At 42.7% G+C, this 19,072-nt stretch overlaps 1 protein-coding gene across 2 annotated transcripts in view; it reads left to right on the forward strand.

The window, feature by feature from the left end:
* Positions 1-19,072, forward strand: part of SCN8A (sodium voltage-gated channel alpha subunit 8) — a 122,982-nt gene that overhangs the window by 11,188 nt on the left and 92,722 nt on the right. For both annotated transcript variants that reach the window (XM_039241351.1, XM_039241350.1), the window contains exons 2-4: positions 15,575-15,693; positions 17,664-17,753; positions 18,392-18,520. In XM_039241351.1, coding sequence (XP_039097282.1) covers positions 15,575-15,693; positions 17,664-17,753; positions 18,392-18,520 — 338 coding nt within the window. The remainder of the gene's footprint in view (positions 1-15,574; positions 15,694-17,663; positions 17,754-18,391; positions 18,521-19,072) is intronic.

The following is a 19,072-nucleotide window of genomic DNA, read 5'->3' on the forward strand; positions in this document are numbered from 1 at the left end:
CTGTGATGTTAAATTGCCAAATTTATCGGATGTTGTTTTACTTCTTATCCAACCGGAGCTCTTTGCTGTGTTTGATACTATTGATTACTCCCTAGTTCTTGCAGCTCTTTCTTTACTTCCTTGGCTTAATTCTCCTTATATCTTAGACTACTCCTTCTCTTCCATTTCCCTCTCCTCTACCTTAAATGTTGATGTTTTCCCAGGTTCCATACCTGGCCCACGTTCCTGGTACACTCTTCCTGGGGTGACATCACCCATTCTCTCAGTACTCTTGAAACTGTATTTCCAGCCTAGAACGCTCCTTAATATTCAACACCTTGCCAGGCGTCTCTGTCTGGATTTTCCACAGGTAACTCAGTGTGTTCAAACTTGAACTCCTCTCTCCCCACAAACCTACTGCTTTCATCTGCTATTTTAGTGGATGACACCAGCTAAATTCTGGATATCATTATTGATCCCCCAATTTTCTGCAGTCCTTAAGGGTTACCAGTATTAGGGAGCTGTCAGTAGAATGTTGCATATTTTTATAAGTAAGAAAATATCGTGGCTCAGAAATCTTAATTGTTTGCATTTCCTCAGCTAGTGTGTGGTAGAGCCAGATTTCAGTCCCAGGGATGTGGGATTTAGTATTCATGGTCTTTCTACCATACCATGCTGTCTCTATAGAGCATGTTACAGACTGAGTTTTTGTTTTCTGCTGTCATTTTGAGATAATTTTCTGTCATTTTACATTGCTACAATATGAAGTTAGTATATTGGTGGTGTGTGTGTGTGTGTGTGTGTGTGTGTATTTGTTTATTTCATACTTTATCTTTAGCATGGTATCTTAAGATATAAATAAGATGAGAAGACTTTTCAAACTAAAATGAATAACTCTTATGGAAGGATGAGCTAAAGGGTGGAAAAGGTCAATTAGACACCTAGCAGAAAGTTGCATAAAGTTATGGGTGGGTTGTATAGTATCATTTCCTCGTGTCTAAGAGATTCATTCATATGTTCAGTAAATACATATGAATTCTCTACCTTGTGCCCGATGGGTATTGTACTGTGCACTCTGCTTGCTGAGCTGAGAAACAGTAGTTGGAAGTTCTAGCGCTGCCTTTAAGGATCTCAGGGTCCAGTGAGAGACAGAGATGTATAAACAAAAACGGCAACACCACATTAACTGCTCTAATAGGAGTAAGTGCCGTGCGGAGACACACGGGAAGCAAGGATAATTCTGTTTGAGACAGTGGGATGGGGCCATCTTCAGAGAGGAGGTGATAGTTAGGCTGGACCTTAACCTATTAAAATATGGTTTTAAAAAAACCCACCTATTGGAAAAGAGAAGAAAGAGTAGTTTGGGTGTAAAGACCGGTGCACGAGAAGGCAGACAGGCATGGGAAAGGCTGAACCGTTTCACACAGTGAGTTGAGCTGTGACTAGAGCACAGGGTATGGTATGGTTTGCTAAGACAGGAGCCACGGTGGGAAGGCAGGTTGGATCCCGGTGTGTGCATACGAAGCAGTGTTTATTTTCCCCTTCTTCCAGAGTTCCTAGGTCTGACGTAAGCTCTGGGGCCTGTTTTGAGCTAGTGCAGCCGTACAGGTGTCGCCTCGTGACTCTGGTACTTGGCCTCTCGTATCCTACCGGCTTGTGCCAAGCGTGGGAATACCAGCTAATGTGAATGTTAGTCTTTAGACTCTGCTTTTGTTTTTTAATGTATTTATTTTTGAGAGACAGAGTGCGAGCAAGATAGGGCAGAGAGGGAGGGAGGCACAGAATCTGAAGCAGGCTCCATGCTGTCCGCACAGAGCCCGACGCGGGGCACCAACCCATGAACCGTCAGATTGTGACCTGAGCTGAAGTCGGACGTTTAATCGACTGAGCCATCCAGGCGCCCCTCTCCTTTTTTTTTTTTTTTAAGTTTATTTATTTATTTGAGAGAGAGAGAGAGAATGTGCATGTGTGTACACAAACTAGCGTGGGGAAGGAGCAGAGGGAGGGAAAGGGAGAGAAAAAAATCTCAAGGAGGCTCTGCACCGACAGTATGGAGCCCAATGTAGGGCTCGAACTTCCGAACTGTGAGATCATGACCTGAGCTGAAATCAAGAGTCAGACGCTTAGCTGACTGGGCTCCCCAGGCACCCCGTGCCCATCGAGTCTCCTGCCATCCAGCACATGTCTGTAGCCGAGGAGTGGGAGTGTCAGCAACAGCATCATAGCCACGTTTATTGTGTGTGTGTTCTGGGCCAGGTAAATCCTCTATAGAAACCACTCTGCTGCTTTCTAAGAGAGAAGAGAGCGAGAATACAGAATATTCTGGAATATGAATACAGCGATTAGAGGGGTCAATACGCTTTACATAAAAAGCATGCATTTTGCTTTACCCCAGAGCAGCTGCAGTCTGTGTACCCTGGAGTCGGGGGGGGGGGGGGGGGGGGGGGGGGGGGGGGGGGGGGGGGGGGGGGGGGGGGGGGGGGGGCCAGGGGAAGGAGATGAAGGGCCAGCTGCTGCTGGAGGGCAGTGAGGAAGAGTGGCCATGTCAGCAGCTGGGAGCGCCCGGCCGTGGCAAGCGGCATCACGCCTGCTCAGCGCTGGAGCAGGTACACGGCACTGCTCTTCTGCCAGGTGCGGCTTCCTGTGACCGGGATGTGCGCGGGCAGGGTGTCCGCTGCTCCAAATGTGGCTTGGAGGCCACGAGGTTACAAGGTCAAAACCAAATGAGAACGTGTATGCAGAAGCACCTGGAAAATAGGGAAGCCATGGATAGATGTGGCGCCAGCATTACCCTCATCCATCTTAACTTGGGGAACAAGACCCTCACCAGCTGCTGTGATCTCTGAAGCGTATGCAGAGGCATTACTTTTTGCCAGAGTTAAAGGTATTAAGTAAGAGATTCCTTCCCTGACCCATGGATTGGACCAGATGACTCGGGGTGGCGAAAAGCATTCAGGGCCAGACGCCAGGAGACCTGGGCCCTCGGAGCCTTCCGCTCTGTGGTTACAGTGTGCACAGAGCTCTCTCTGCTTGGTTTTTCATCTGTGAAGTGAGGAGTTGGATTGTTTTGAAGCTTTTCAGAATTGCTGCTTGGTATGACAGTTAAGAGCAGAGGCTCTGGCGTTAGATCGCCTCAGTTCAATTTTAAGTTTTGCCACTTAATAAACAATTCTATGGTCTTGGGAAAGTCATCTGACCTTTCCGCCTCCATTTTGTCCTTTGTAAAATAGGACCTACCCATTGCTCTGTGGCAGATACTGTATAGACGTCTCAGTGGGGTGCCTGCCACATAGTAACTGCTCAATGCATGCTCAGTGTTGCTCAGAAGATAAGCTCATAGGCACAATTATCAATGGCCAAAAGCAATAAAAACATAAATATGGGATTTAGAGATCTCTCTTGCTCAGTCCTCAGTATAGTGGAATGGAGACTTGGAAGATGAGGACTCTGAATATTCATAGTTCAAACGGAAGTACAAGCCTAAAGGCAAAACAAAATTTGTCCATGTCTCATGTCCTGATTTAGTTCAGTATTTCTAAAGGCAGCTTAGCACCAGGACACAGGTACTGAGGAAATTGAGGCCACTTGTGCCTTTGCCGGAGCCTTCTCTGAGGCACGTTGAGACTAAAGTTGTGATTTCACTTGAGGGGCCCACTAAAGCAGATTAGGATTAAGAAAGGCATCTGGACTCTTTTCAACGTGATGTAGTTGTTTTGACAGTACAGGTTATTTATTTCTGAACAGCTTCCTGGTCCGAAGTAGAATCTGTTTGTATTTTTAATTTTTTTTAAGATAATTTGTGAGAGAGAAAGAGAGAGAGGGAGAGGGGGAGAGAGAGAGAGAGAGATTGAGAGAGAGAAAGAGAGAAAGAGGAAACAGGCAGTGGAGGGGCAGAGAGAGAGGGAGACACAGAATCCGAAATAGGCTCCAGGCTCCGAGCTGTCAGCACAGAGCCTGACGTGGGGCTCAAACACACGAACTGTGAGATCATGACCTGAGCCAGAGTTGGATGCTTAGTTGACTGAGCCACCCAGGTGCCCCTGGAACCTGTTTGGATTCAGCATTATATTTAACTTTATTAAAACAGGGAAACTTTGAGAGGGCATTTGCTTGTTGCCTGCCATATTGGCTCGACAATTAGTTACTCAAAAGTGAATGCCAAGCTGCCGTTGACTAGAGGACCCCTGACTACTGCTGTTACTACTGCTGTAGCTGCCCTGCAGATCAGCTATATTCGTATTATGATTGGATGAATAGCACTCTGTGCTTGCACACTCTGAAAGCAATAGGCAAAGAGGATTTGCCCCTGCTAGAAGTTACCAGAATTAACAGTTTGTAGTTAGGCAGAAAAGAGCTAACAACTACTGTCAGTCAAACTGACCAGTTGCCTGGTACAGAAGGTACGTAGGTCTGGCAGAGTAAGGTATCTATGTTAGGTTTAGGCAAGCAAGAAGTTAAGGCTAGAGAAGTCAGCTAAAAACAAGAGGGTTGGGCAGTTTCAGAGACCAAAACAGTGAACACTTAGGACCCAAACTTTGAGAGACAGTCATAAGTCAGTGTCAGTAACAGCTGTGGCTAGATAGACTCAAAGGACATTGGTTCCCAACTGCCCTCTTGCTGGCTCAATCTCAGCCCTGGGTGTTCATTATAGCCAGGTTGTCAGGTGCCTGCAGGTTACCTTTGCCCTAATTGAGATGATGACCTCACAGGAGAGGGAGAACTGGGTTGAGTGGAAAGCCACTCTCTGGGCCACGTGTGTCCCACAGCCAACCCAGGGCCGGATAGTAAACCTCTCTCTCTAAGCAGCTTTCTGTTCTGTGAGGTAGTCCAGCCTGCACTGAGCACTCTTCTCTGTAACGTCCTTTCGTATGTGTGCACCCGTTACTATTTTAATCTATACTTCTTGTATATCATCTGATCCTGGGGTGATGGTGAGGACACGCTAACAAATCAGCTGCACCGCAGTGCTTTGGTGACTGCGTATGTGTATGGTGTTGCATTTGCAGTATGCTGGGATTTGCGTGGCGTGTGTAGGAACACACTCATACCTGCTCTTGCACAGCATTCCTTCCCCTGACCGTAGACCCCGAAGAGAATACATCTTAGCCTGAATTAGCAGTGGTAAAGCCCCTCCGTCCTGCATGCCAAGCCCCACGTTGCTAATTAGAAATGCAAAGCCTGTGCTTTTCAGAAGGTTCATTTTATGTCGGCATGACACAGTTATTAATACTCCAAGCCATAACTCGTTAAGAGCTGTTCTACTGCTCTTAATGGGCCTTGTGTTGAAACGCATTCAGTGGCTGTTTTTATAAACTGATATTTCCCCTGGGGCAGTAAACCACAATTCAATTTCAATTTTCCCTTTAATTCATTTACTTCATAAAGATCTAATTTAAGACAGATTAGGCAAAATATTATTGGACTTCATGGACACCAAGTTATTCTTTGCTTAAGAAGTATTCCTGTAAGAATCCAAAGCCTGGTGTCCTTTCCACTCATCCTGGGCCTTGAAGAATCCAGTGTTTTTGAACAAGGGATGAATGTCCTTTTCTGGATTCTCATCAGCAGTGTAATGATGATTACTGAGATTTTAGTAGCCAGGCATGGGACATGCTTTAAATATATACATTTTTAGTCAGGCTGATTTATTTTCTCTCTTGTATTCTCTGTCCCACCAAGAGCAGGGCACAAAAGCCTGGCAGACAGAGCAGGGAACGCGGCCTGTGGTGCAGCTCTGCCGTGGGGCTGCTCCACGCTTCCCCCCGCCCACGTAAGTATAGTTCTCAGGGTGGTATCAGATGCTGTTGACCCTGAACTTGACAGAGTATCCCATGAAGGAGCAAAATAACCAATTCAGGAGCGTTCTACCAGTATTTAATGTGAAAGAATAAATAATAATAGGCTTTCTCCTCGAAAGTATGGCCTGCTGCTTTGTTGCACTTAAACTTGGATGCCTCTGCATATTTTCTAAGTCATAGAGTCACAGATGTCAGAGCAGGAAAGGACCTGGGCATGCCCATCAGGCAGCCCTCTCTCTCATATTGTAGACAAGGAAAGTGAGATCCAGAGAGATGCAGTCCAGGCCTCACAGCTAGGTAGGGGCAGTTGAAGCGGGAGAACCTAAGTGTTTTGAAACTCCACCATTTTAGGGACCTGGGAGGTGACCTGGTGTTTCCCAAAATCCTGGTGAGCACAGGTTCCTCTGCCGCTTATTGAATCAGAACCTCTGCAGTGGGACTTGTGAATCTGCATTTTTTAAAAAAAGCTACTCACATCATTCCTGTGCAGCCAGTCTGGCCTAGGCCCGGAACTGGTGTTAGTGTATAACAGGGATCAATCGCCTATGCCCCGTGGGTCACGTCGTCTCTGCCATCTGTTGTGTGGCCTATGAATTCACAAGGGTTTGTGCATTTTTAAATGGTTACGGAAAAGTCAAAAGTCAAAATACGTTGTGATGTGTGAAAATCACATGAAATTTACATTTCCTTGTCCACAAATAAAGTTTTATTGGAACACAGCCACTCTTACTTGTTTACATATTGTCTGAGGTTACTTTTGCTCCACAGGGGCAAGATCGAGTTGACTACGTGGCCCACGGAGCCTACAGTATTTACCGTGTGGCTCTTCACAAGAGAAATTTGCTGACCCCTGATATATACTGTTCTGTTTCTCATGTAAGCACTGCAGGGACCAATGTCAAAAGGGAGATTCCTAAGCTCCGAGAATTTGTCTTAGTCCAAACACCATCTTGTTTTATGCTAAATATGCAGTTAGGAAAAACTGCAAATACATATAAATTAAGTATACATGAATCTAATTATTTTAACGAAAAGTATGTTTTATTGTAATACAACTCGCTACTTGAAGTATGGAGGATTCCTCTTCAGTTCAAGCAGGTTAGTGCAGATTATATGCCTGTTTCTCTTTGAATAGAAAAAAAACCTTGTTTTTAAACTTGATGAAGATCTGGGATGTAAGTATTTAGAAAGGAGTGCTGATAAACTGTTTTTATTATATGTGCAGTATTTAGTACCCCAAATTAATTATGAAATTTCTACTTCACACATAAAACATTCTTAATAAAGCCTATATACCTGCAAAGCCATACTTTTAAAAGTCACTGAAGATTCCTGCTTTCCTCTCCAACTCTTACTAGTTCAGGATCCCAGCTGCCTCCTGATTTTTCTTCAACCGAGGCTAACAGTTTCAGTCTCTTACTGTTTCCTTCTCTTTTGCCTTTTCTTCTTGTCCCTCACCTCACACGCACACAAGCATTTGTTCATCAGTCAGGCGCCAGAGATTTATTAATGTGCAGATGCTGACTCTGAGAGAGGAAGTACCTTCAGTGGTACCTCCAGACCTGTCTTTCCACCACGATCAAACTAAACGATAAGAGAAATGGAAGGCGCAACGTACGTGACTCTTCAAAGTCCTCTTCCCTGTCTTCTTCTAAGGCAGGTGGGTGAGTTCGTCAAGGCCCGGCCAGGTGGTTTTTAGATCCTGGGACTTGGGCCAGCGCGTCTTTCATTGTTGCTTAGGCTTTTCTGTAGTGTACCCCAGGGGCTCGAATTTCTCATTCACCAGAGAATCCATCCCCCACACCGGTTTCATTCCCTGCCAGATTGCCACTAAACCGCCTCTCAATCTGGCACTGTAGAAGCCGTAAAGAGGCTCTAAACTTGGCATAATATACTGCTCTGGGCTGAATGACCTTTGATAGGTGGTGTCCCTCTCCTAAGCTTTTGTAAGATGCACAGAGGATAATAATCCCTCCTTCAGCCATACATCACGGGAATATTAGGAGGTTGAATGGGGAGTTATTTCAAAGGCTTGGCATTTTCATAGAAGGAGTTGCTATAGAAACAGAAACATACAAGGGCTTCAGAGAGGGGGTTTCAGGAAAGGCCCCAGGGTCTTTGTTGCTTTGGGTAGCCAAAATACGGACGACCCGGCCTTTGACCTGTTTTCAGCCTAACCCTGGGTTTACCGCTACCTCCTGCTTTTAGGATTGGGCTTTCCTGCCGCGTGCCCTGCTGCGGCCAGTGGGCCCTGGTAACAGGAAGAACGTTACTGCAGTGTGGTCTCAAACCCTAGGGATGGTGAACTAGCATTTCCAGAATGTATGTGGCTCAGTCTCAGCACCGCTTTTCTACTTGGGAGAGAAAGGCGTGACTGCAAGATTAGGAAAGGAAAGAATAGAAGATGAGAAGAAAGGATCTTTTAAAAAAAAAAAAATCTGTCAGCAGCTGTTTATTAGGAGTGCGTGGCATGGGTTGAGTGTTCTTCTGGAACCACAGGAGGAAGTGTGAGATTGATTCCTGCCCTCTAGTTTTAGGGGTAACTGTGGGGGGAGCGCAGGGAAAGAAGGGTTAAAAGAAGAAGAAGAAGAAGAAGAAGACAACGACGACAACGACGATGACGACAACTTAGAGTAGAATGAAAGGCACAAAATCCAAGCATAAAAAGGAGTTCAGAAGGGGTGCCTGGGTGACCCACTCAGTTAAACAGTCGACCCCAGCTCAGGTCAAGATCTCGTGGTTGGTGAGTTCAAGCCCCTCATTAGGCTCCACAATGACAGTGCAGAACCTGCTTGGATTTCTCTCCTCTTCTCTCTGCCCTTCCCCTACTTGTGTGCGTGCTCTCTCTCTCTCTCTCTCTCTCTCTCTCTCAAAATAAATACACTTAAAAAAAAAAAGAGTTCAGAAAAGGGAGAGCTCAGAGTCATTGGGAGTATTTCATTAAAAAGTGGGACCTCAGAATGAAATTCAAAATCATGCCTTCCCTCTGGGAAGAGGGGATGTATTTGGAGAGAGTGTGGGAAGGAGCAGTATTGGTAAGGCCTTAGCTCTTCAGCTCCTGAGGGGTCATAGGTGTTAGTGGTATCATTCTTTAGACTGTTTTTATATGTCTTACACTTCTTAAAATGGTTCATTGTTTTGTTGCCATGGTGTGTTTTTTACAGAGATGTCATTCACAAGCTAGACAGTTCGCCATTTTAAAATGTGCATTTCATTGGTTTCTTATCCACAGGTTGTACAGTTGTCACCCTATCTAATTCCAGAACATTCTTGTCACCCCAGTGAAATCCATTAGCAGGGACTCCCCCTTTCCCCTCTCCATCCCACCCTAGGCAGCCACTGACCAACTTTCTATCATAGATCTGCCTGTACTGGACATTTCACATAAAGAGAATCCTACAATATGTGGCCTTTTGTGTCTGAATCCTTGTCAGGATTTTCGGGGTTCACCCATGGTGTGGCATGTATAATCCTTAATTTATTTCTTTCTTTCCTTTTTCCTGGGCCCAGATGTCTTTAGTTTCCAAAAAGTTCCTCGAACCACTCTGAACTTCAGAATGGGTTAGGAACTACTTTTAGTTATTACTATTTTTAGTTCTACTATTTGGCTTGGAATAAAGCTGATTCTTAAAAATTTATCAATAACACCTTACTGGGCATGCTTCAGGTAATAATGTATGTATTTTTATTGTGGTAAAATAGATGTAATATAAAATTTATCATGCTTTTTTTTTTTTAATTTTTAAAAGTTTCTTTATGGGGGGGCCTGGCTGGCTCAGTCAGTTAAGCATCCGACTTCGGCTCAGGTCATGATCTCACCATTCATGAGTTTGAGCCCCACATTGGGCTCTGTGCTGACAGCTCAGAGCCTGGAGCCTGCTTCAGATTCTGTGTCTCCCTCTCTCTCTCTGCCCCTCCCCTGCTCACACTCTGTCTCTCTCTATCTCTCTCAAAAATAAATAAACACTGCTGAGCGAAATAAGTCAGGCAGAGAAGGACAAATATCATATGTTTGCCCGTATAGGAGGATTAGGAGGAACTTGACGGAGGAACAAGGGGGAGAAGAAGGGCGGAAATGGTGGGGGAAAGGGAGAGAGGCAAACCATGAGAGACTCTTGAATGCTGACAAAAACTGAGGACTGATGGATGTGGGGGGGAGGGGGGAGGGGCATGGAGAAACACACTTGTGGGGATGAGCACTGAGTGTTATGTGGAAACTAATTTGACAATAAACTATTTGTAAAAAATAAATAAATAAACACTAAAAAATTTTTTAAATAAAATAAAGTTTGTTTATTTTAAGAGAGACAGAGATAGCACGAGTTGGGGAGGGGCGGAAAGAAAGGGAATGAGAGAGAATCCCAAGCAGACTCTGTGCTGCCAACACAGAGCCTGAGGCAGGGCTTGAACTCATGAAATCTTGAGATCACAACCTGAGCCCAAACCAAGAGTCAGACATTTAACCAATTGAGCCACCCAGGCACCTCTTAACTAAATTTAAGTACACAGTTCAGTGATAGTAGATATATCCATTGTGCTGTACAACCATCACCATCATCCATTTCCAGAGCTTTTTCATCATTCCGAAGAGAAACTTATACCCATTAAATGGTCACTCTCCATTTCCCCTCCTCCAGCCCCTGGTAAACTCCATTCTACTTTCTTTCTCTGTGAATTTGCCTATTCCCAGTTCCTTGTAGAAGTGGAATCATATATCTGTCCTATTGTGTCTGTCTTATTTCACTTAGCATGATGTCTTCAGGGTTCATCCATGTTGTAATGTGTATATAAACCTTATTCCTTTTAAAGACTGAATAATATCACATTATATAATGATAGACCACATCTTGTTTATTCACTCATCATTGTTGGACATTAGGGTCGTTTCTGCTTTAGGAGTATTTTGAATAATGTTTTAATGAACATTTGTGGATGAGTTTTTGTGTGAATACCTGTTTTCAGTTCTTCTGGGCATATACCTAGGAGAGGAATTGCTGAGTCATATGGTAACTTTGTGTTTAACTTTTAAAGAACGGCAAACTGTTTTCCAAAGTGGCTGCACTGTTTTACAGTCCCGCCAGTAATGCATGAAGGTTTTAATCTCTCTACATCCTCGCCAGCACTTGGTCTTTTCTGTATTGTTGTTGTCTTTCATTATATTCATCCTGGTAGGTGTGAAGAACTGTCTCATGTAGTTTTATTTGCATTTCCTTAATAACTGATGATGTTGAACATCTTTCTGTGTGTCTATTGTGCATTTGTCTACTTTTTCTAGTCTGTTTCAAAACTAGATTGTCTCTCTACTGCTGTTGAGTCCTAAGAGTCCTTTTCTCTTTTGGCTCCTACATCCTTATTAGATTCACAATTTGCAAATATTTTCTCCCATTCTGTGTTTGTTTGTTTGTTTGTTTGTTTGTTTGCTTGCTTACTTTCTTGATAGTGTCATTTGTTGCACAAACTTTTGAATTTTGATGAAGTCCAATTTTCTCCTTTCAATTTGGTTGCTTGTGTTCTAGGTGTCACAAGTGTGACACCATCGCTAATCCAAAGATGTGAAGATTTACACTTTTGTTTCCTTCTAAGGGTTTTATCATTTTAGCTCTTACATTTAGGTTTTCAATCCATTTTGAGTTAATTTTTGTATAAGCTGTGAAGTAGAAGTCTGGATTCTTTCTTTTGCATGCGGTTACCCAATAGTCTCAGCACTGATTATTGAAGGCTGCCCCCCTTTGAATGGCCTTGGCACCCTTGAAAAATCAATCAACATACATGTATGGGTTTAGTTCTGAATTCTTAGTTCTGTTGATAGATACGGCTCTCCTTATGCTAGTACCACAGTCTTTTTTTTTAAATGTTTATTTATTATTTTTGAGAGAGAAAGAAAGGGGGGCGGGCAGAGAGAATGAAAGAGAGATACAGAATCCAAAGGGAACTCTAGACTCTAAGCTGTCAGCACAGAGCTCGATACGGGGCTCAAACCCGTGAACTGTGAGATCATGACCTGAGCCAAAGTCAGATGCTTAACTGACTGAGCCACCTGGGTGCACTGCTAATACCACAGTCTTGATTACTATTGCTTTGTAGTAAGCTTTGAAACAGGGAAGTGTGAGTCCTTAACTTGGTTCTTACTTTTCAAAATTGTTTTGGCTCTTTTGATTCCCTTGCATTTCTATATGAATTGGATATGAATTTTTCAACTTGTTAATTTTTGCCCAAAAAGGCCATTGAAATTTTGATTGACATTGCATTGAATTTGTAGATTAGTTTGGGGAATATTGCCATCTTAACAACATTAGGTCTTCTAATCCCTGAGTACAAGGTGTCTTTTCACTGGTTAGGTGTTTCAAAAATTTCTTTTAATGATGTTTTATAGTTTTCAGTGTACAAGTCTTATACTTCTTTTATTAAATTTATTCCTAGGTATTTTGTTCTTTTGGATGCTCTTGTAAATAGAGTTGTTTTCTTAATTTCTGGATTGCTTATTGCTAATGTATAGAAATACAACTAATTTTTGTATATTTATCTTGACTCTGTGCTGAACTTGTTTATAAGCTCTAATAGTTTTGTGTTTATGTATTCCTTAGAGTTAGCTGTATACAAGATCACTTCATCTGAAAATAGAAATTGTTTGACTTGCTTAATTGCCTTTCCTAGAACATCCAGTACAGTGTGGACTACAAGTGGTGAGAGGGGCATCCTTCTCTTGTCCTGCTCCTGGGGAGAAAGCTTTCGGTCTTTTCATTAAATGTGATGTTAGCTGTGGAATTTTCACAGATACTTTTTATCGGGTTAAGGAAGTTCCCTTCTATTTCTAGTTTGTCGGGTGTTTTTATTATGAAAGAGCATTGGGGGTGCCTGGGTGACTCAGTCAGTTCAACGTCCAACTCTAGTCATCATCTCATGGTTCATGGGTTCAAGCCCTATGTCAAGTTCTGTGCTTACAGCTCAGAGCCTGGAGCCTGCTTTGGGTTCTGTGTCTCCTTCTCTCTTTGCCCCTCCCTTTCTTGCTCTCTCTCTCTCTCTCTCTTTCTCTCTCTCTCTCTCAAAAATAAACACTTAAAAAAATGAAAAAGTGTTGGACTTGGTCAGATACTTTTTCTGTGTCTGTTGAGATGATCATGCGGTTATTGTCCTTTTTTTAATTAATATGTTGCATTACATTTATTTTTCACATCTTTGCATTTCTGGAATAAATCCCACTTGATCATGGTGTATAATCCTTTTTTTAATGTTTATTTGTCTATTTTGAGAGAGAGAGAGAGAATGTGCGAGAACAAGTAGGGAAGGGGCAGAGAAAGAGAATCCCAAGCAGGCTTCGTGCGGTCAGCTCAGAGTCCAACACAGGGCTCAATCTCATGAACCATGAGATCATGACCTGAGCTGAAATCGAGTCAGATAATCCTTTTTCTATGCTGCAGGATTCAGTTCGCTGGTATTTTGTTGCGGCTTTTGTATCTATATTCATAAGGGATGTTAGTCTAGAGTTGTTTTTTTTCTTGTGATATCTTTGTCTAATTTTGTATCAAGGCAATACTGGCCTTACAGAATGAGCTGGGAAGTGTGTCATCTTCTGTTTTTTTGGAAGAGTTTGCGAAAGATTGGTATTAATTCTTCAAACATTTGGTAGAATTCATCAGTGAAGCCATCTGGTCCTGGGCTTTTCTTTGTGGGGGATCATTTTTTTAATGCAAGGTGCAGAAGAGTATTTATAGTACAATCCCATCGAAGAGAGAAAGAGAGTCTTTTTAAGGCTATATCTGTGTGCTTGTATTTACACAGTAAAGTTCTGAGAAGATATACAAAAAAAGATGTATAAGCAGCAAAGCTTATCTTTGGGTAGTGAGATAAAACTTAAGTCTTCTGTGCCTTGTATGCAATTACAAGCATGTATTACCCTACCTTTTTTAAAAGGTCTACTTAAAATGGCCAACATTTGACCATTTGCTCTCTCACCTGCACAGTGAGACGCTAGTGCTCTGTACTTGCCACTGGCCTAGTCTCCTCAGGAATTCAGTCTAGTGGGACCCCTGCACCTCCAGCTTCACAGTCTGCTGCACTCCTTTCCTGTTGATCCTCCCACAACCCCGAATTACTTGTCATTCCCCCGAAAACAACCCACAGTTGTGTGCTACTAAGCCTCCGTACATACTATGCTGTTCCCTTTCCCTGCCAACCTTTCGCTCTTTACCTGCCAGCCTTTCCCCTTTTATCCTTTAATACCCCTTCCAGGAGCTCCTGGGTGGCTCCGTCAAATTAAGCATCTGACTCTTGATACCAGCCCAGGTCATTCCAGTTCGGAAGATCGAGCCCCGCATCAGGCTCCGTACCGAGCACAGAACCTGCTTGCGATTCTCCCTCTCCCTTTTTCTCTGCCCCTCCCCCGCTTGCACTCTCGGTCTCAAAATAAATAAATAAACACAGGGGGACAAAAAACAGCCTTCCAAATACTAGTTACCTTCCTTTGTGAACACCATCCAGCTCACTGTCTTCCCTTTCATTCTCTACCTAAAGGGAGAAAAAACTCTCCCTCCCGCTGCCTCTCATACGTTACCCATATTTTTGTTAATGAACTTTGTATTTACCCTGCATCATAATTACTAGTTCACATATATGTCTTCTCTAAAAGTACAATTTTATATAGTTTTTTAACCTAGAGTTTCACACAAAGTAGATGCTCAAAAGTATTTTGATTGAATTTAATTCATGAGACAAGAAAAACATTCTAGGTGGGACAAGCAGTGTGAACAAAGGCCAGAGTTATGAGTTACTGTAACATGTACTAGTTTGGCCAGACAGGAAGATTCGTGGCGGGAAATATGGTTGAATGATTTTGATAAGACTGATAATAGAGGCTCTTAAATAGACTGAAAATAGAGGCAGATAGAATTGGGGCACCTGGGTGGCTCAGTTGGTTAAACGTCCTACTTCGGCTCAAGTTGTGATCTCACAGTTCATGAGTTCAAGCCCCGCGTCAGGTTCTATGCTGACAGCTCAGAGCCTGGAGCCTGCTTCATATTCTGTGTCTGCCTCTCTTTCTGCTCCTCCCCTGCTCACGCTGTCTCTGTCTCTCAAAAAATGAATAAACGTTAAAAAAAAATGTTCAAGTTAAAAAAGCAGATAGACTTGGTAGGTGTATATTGGTGGAATGAAGAACTATTCTTACTTACTTCCAGTCTTTGCTTCTATCTTTTTTCTCAATAGGCTTACCCTGACCACATCCTTTAAAACTGTCACCTCTCTGTTTACTCATCCCCTGACCCCAGTAGTCTGCGTCTCTTCTTCCTTCATCTTCCTCCTTCTTCCACAGCACTTACCACGCTTGTGTTTTTTATTTGTTGTCTGTCTTCCCCATTAGAATATAAACTCCCCACACCATGGTAGTCTTGTGCTGTTTCCCAAGCACCTAGACCATTGTCTGGAACATAGTAGGGACTTAGGAAACATTCGTTGAGTAAAGGAATATTTGTGAACTTCAGTATCTTGTCCAGAGCTGGTGTAGATATAGCCCCAGTATAATTCAAATGGCTTATTTCTGAAAGAAGGAAAGAAATTTACAGAAATGTATGAAACTAAGACAGTGCCCACTGTGTATTATGTATATAATCTGGGGCAGGGCAGGGGAGGGAGGTGAAGGAAAGAAAGATAGGGAGCTTTAAGATTTCTTGCCTTAGAAACCAAATTGGGAAGTCAAAAGTATGAGTACATTTGAGTGTATTTATTTCTTGCCTAGAAAAATGTTGTTTCATGTGGTGATTAATTCCCATGCTTTAATCATTTCTCTTTTTCTTTCTCCACAGACCTTTGTAGTATTAAACAGAGGGAAAACTCTCTTCAGATTTAGTGCCACGCCTGCCTTGTACATTTTAAGTCCTTTTAACCTGATAAGAAGAATAGCTATTAAAATTTTGATACATTCATATCCTTTTTGCAAATGTGGAATGCAGAATTGCATGCTCACTGGTATATGTTTCTGAACTTTGACAATCAAATTGTATATTAAATATTTTATCACTAGTGTAGACTAATTCCCCGGTCAGAAGTGCGAGTGAACTTCCACCGGATCCTGAGCAGAGCTCCAGCAAATTCTTTTTTCCTAGGATGATATCATGGGAGTCTGGAATTTTGTTGGCATCATGAAGACAGACAAATTAACATGGTAACCTGTAACTTTTTAAAAGTGCTCAGACTTCAGTAATTTTATCCTGAGGTATATGATTCAGTTCTTAATGGAAGTCCGATGTTAGAATTTTTTGAAAAGCTGCTTCTTGAGCACAGATAGTTGAATGAATGCTTTAGAGATCTGCGTTGAATAATTCTGATTTCTTGAGCAACGAGTATGGAAAGTGTCTGAGACAGTTTCTCAGATTAAACAGCCTCCTCAGTACAGAGGTTTGGATCTAGATTGTAAGACTGATACGAGTCTTTCTGGTATTTTTACTGCCCTTAAACAAAAAATGCCAATTTACTCATGTGGCCTGACATTTTTTATCTTATGAATATAGGAGAGCATTTGACAGATGAAAAATTATGTGATAGGTTTAGCTACTCTGCATAACTTTAAATTTAATGGTTGGTGTTTAATGTGTCAGTACTTAGCCCTGTGCTCCCAAGGGGAGTGTGTCCTCCAGGAAAGATGAGGAAGCCAGTAGTTACAACTTTGGCAAATTGGTTTGCTAAGCTTTTGCCACATTTTATTAACACTTAAGAATTTAGCAGCCTGATTCTGAAATCTGTGGTTTACAAGTAACATAGTTCTGAAATCTAAAGGTTTATAAGGAATAAATAATGCACAGTGGACTTCTTCCCTTTTTGCTGGATCAGGAGACATTGTCTTCTGTTATTATTCCTGGAAGAAAAATCAAACTATAGTGAAGAAAAATCCAGCTGTAAGAAGTATTTTTTGTTTTTATAACTGTTAGCAGAATGAAGATGGTGAATACCATTAGCAAGAGAGAGTGAGTTAGCAACAAATGAGATATGGCTTCTCTGCTTGTTCAAGTGACAGTTTGAGTTTGAATAACTCACATGCTGACCTACAGGAGTTTTTCTCAGTAGACAAGAACAGAAAGGGCTGAGAAAAATCTTGGATGGACTGAAAAGGCAACAGAAGTGTTTGTTACCCATAAACATTCCAGGGCACTTTCAAAATGATCAGATGAATTTACCCCATTATCTAATTTTTAGGGGTACGACGGTGCAGATGTCCCTGAAATCCTTCCCCAACAGGCCATAACTGGTTTCCCAAATCATGCAAATGCCACACATAACGGCTGTAGCGTTGCCCCCCCAAGGGCAATTCGGCCCTTTGGCGAACGAGGGAAAAAAGTGAACCGCTACGTTCTAAACCCAAAGCTAACATAACGTTGTGTCCATAACTGTACTTCCAGTAAAATTCAACATAAGTCATTAATTGCATGTAGATTTTCAAGTAAGTAGTTATGCAAGATAAATTAATAAATGAGTACTGACTAATACAGATTCGACTTAATGTAGTTTCTCCCCTGATGACTTTGGGCATCTGGTAGACTGGTAGATTTCTGGTTACTGCGTATGAAGGTATTTGGAGGCTTATTCCATAGCTGAGGCTAAAGTGGCAAGAGCGGGGAGCATTTTACCCAAAAGGAGTAGAGCAGTGACAGCCCTTTTGGAAGAGAGTGGCCGTCCCACTGTGTCCACCCACAGCTCTCTGGTCAGGTGTGGACACATACGGTGGCATTCTGTGTGGACGGTGGTTTTCATTATCACCTCGCCTTTTCCTTGTCTTCTGTGCTTTGTCTCCTTTCAGGTTACCAGTTTAATTCTCATGATACCCAGTGTGAAATGCGTTTACTTTCTGAGGAAGAAAACAGGCCCGATTTTTGTTATTCTCCCTTGACTCTTTTCTACAGTATTTAGCATGATCATTATGTGCACTATTTTGACCAACTGTGTATTCATGACTTTTAGTAACCCTCCTGAATGGTCGAAGAATGTGGAGTAAGTAGCTCATTTATTTATTTGTCTGCTTGCTTTGTATTAAGGGTTTCTACTCACTGAATCTTGCTTTGCACAGTTTAAACATTAAGGGGAAAAAATTGTTTTTCCCCCCACTCTTTACTTCACAGAGAGTGAGGAGGAAACATGTGGAATTTAGGAAATATCCTTAGAAGTGAACTCTAGAAAGAGCAGATGTGCTCTGGAAGTTACTGCCCTTCACCTCCACCCTCGGCTGTGCTGGCCAGCACCTTCAGCCTGCTGCCCCAGTGCCATCTTGTGCCATCAGTTAGTCCCTCATGGCACTGCCTTCTTCTCCAACATGAGGTTTCCTTTTTTTTTTTTTTTGACTCGTCTAAAATTAAAAATAGCTCTGGGGCCTCCTCACCTGGTTCACAATGATCACCTACTAGATGGCACCCAGTATAGCGTTCCAAAGTTGTACTTGGTTTTGTGTTTCAGTAAGTTTCCTTCAAAGCATCCCTTTCTCCCCCTGCCTTTCTTCCTGCTGCACTGGCTGCACCCATTCTGTTTTGTCTCTCATCAGTTGCAGCCACACTTCAGGCACCATTACCTTAAAAGATTCATGTCGAGTTTCTGCCTGTTCAGAACTTACCTCAAGCTATCCGTTTCTTTGACAGGTACACATTCACAGGGATTTATACATTTGAATCACTAGTGAAAATCATTGCGAGAGGTTTCTGCATAGATGGCTTTACCTTTTTACGGGATCCATGGAACTGGTTAGATTTCAGTGTCATCATGATGGCGTAAGTTGTCTGCCTTCCTTATTGACTGATGTTCTGGGAATGGTTGTGGACATGTGGCTGCATGCCTGGCTGTGTTGGTAAGTGTGCGTGTGTGACCAGCTATAAACAGAGTTGATGGGTAACCATGTGAGGCCATACAGGCTCATCCCCGTGATTCTTGCTCGTTAGGGCTCGGCGGTCTTGGCAGTGGTAGCATGTCTGTCCAGGAGAAGGTAAGCCAAGGCTTTACCACTAGAACCGCAAGTAGGAAGCGATTTTTCCACTGACTTGCTCTCATGTCTCCTTCCCCCTCGTAACACAGACCGAGGTTTGCACACTTATTGCTAGAGAACCTTAGTGAAGACTTGAAATGTTTTAGATGTAAACCTTAATTAAGCTGAAAATCCATTTCCGGGGTGTTCTAGCACATGTAATTTCATGCAGCTGGCCCAGGTGGTGGGGACTTCAGAGCACATTTGAGAGTTAAAACACGAGCCAGGATATCCAAACTGGTTACTTCCTAAGGAAGTGCTGACCAGAACTTCAAACTATTGCCAGATAATAGTATAATTT

The sequence above is a fragment of the Hyaena hyaena genome, unplaced genomic scaffold, assembly GCF_003009895.1.
Source record: "Hyaena hyaena isolate Hyena2069 unplaced genomic scaffold, ASM300989v1 scaffold_192, whole genome shotgun sequence".
In the NCBI taxonomy this organism is placed as follows: domain Eukaryota; kingdom Metazoa; phylum Chordata; class Mammalia; order Carnivora; family Hyaenidae; genus Hyaena; species Hyaena hyaena.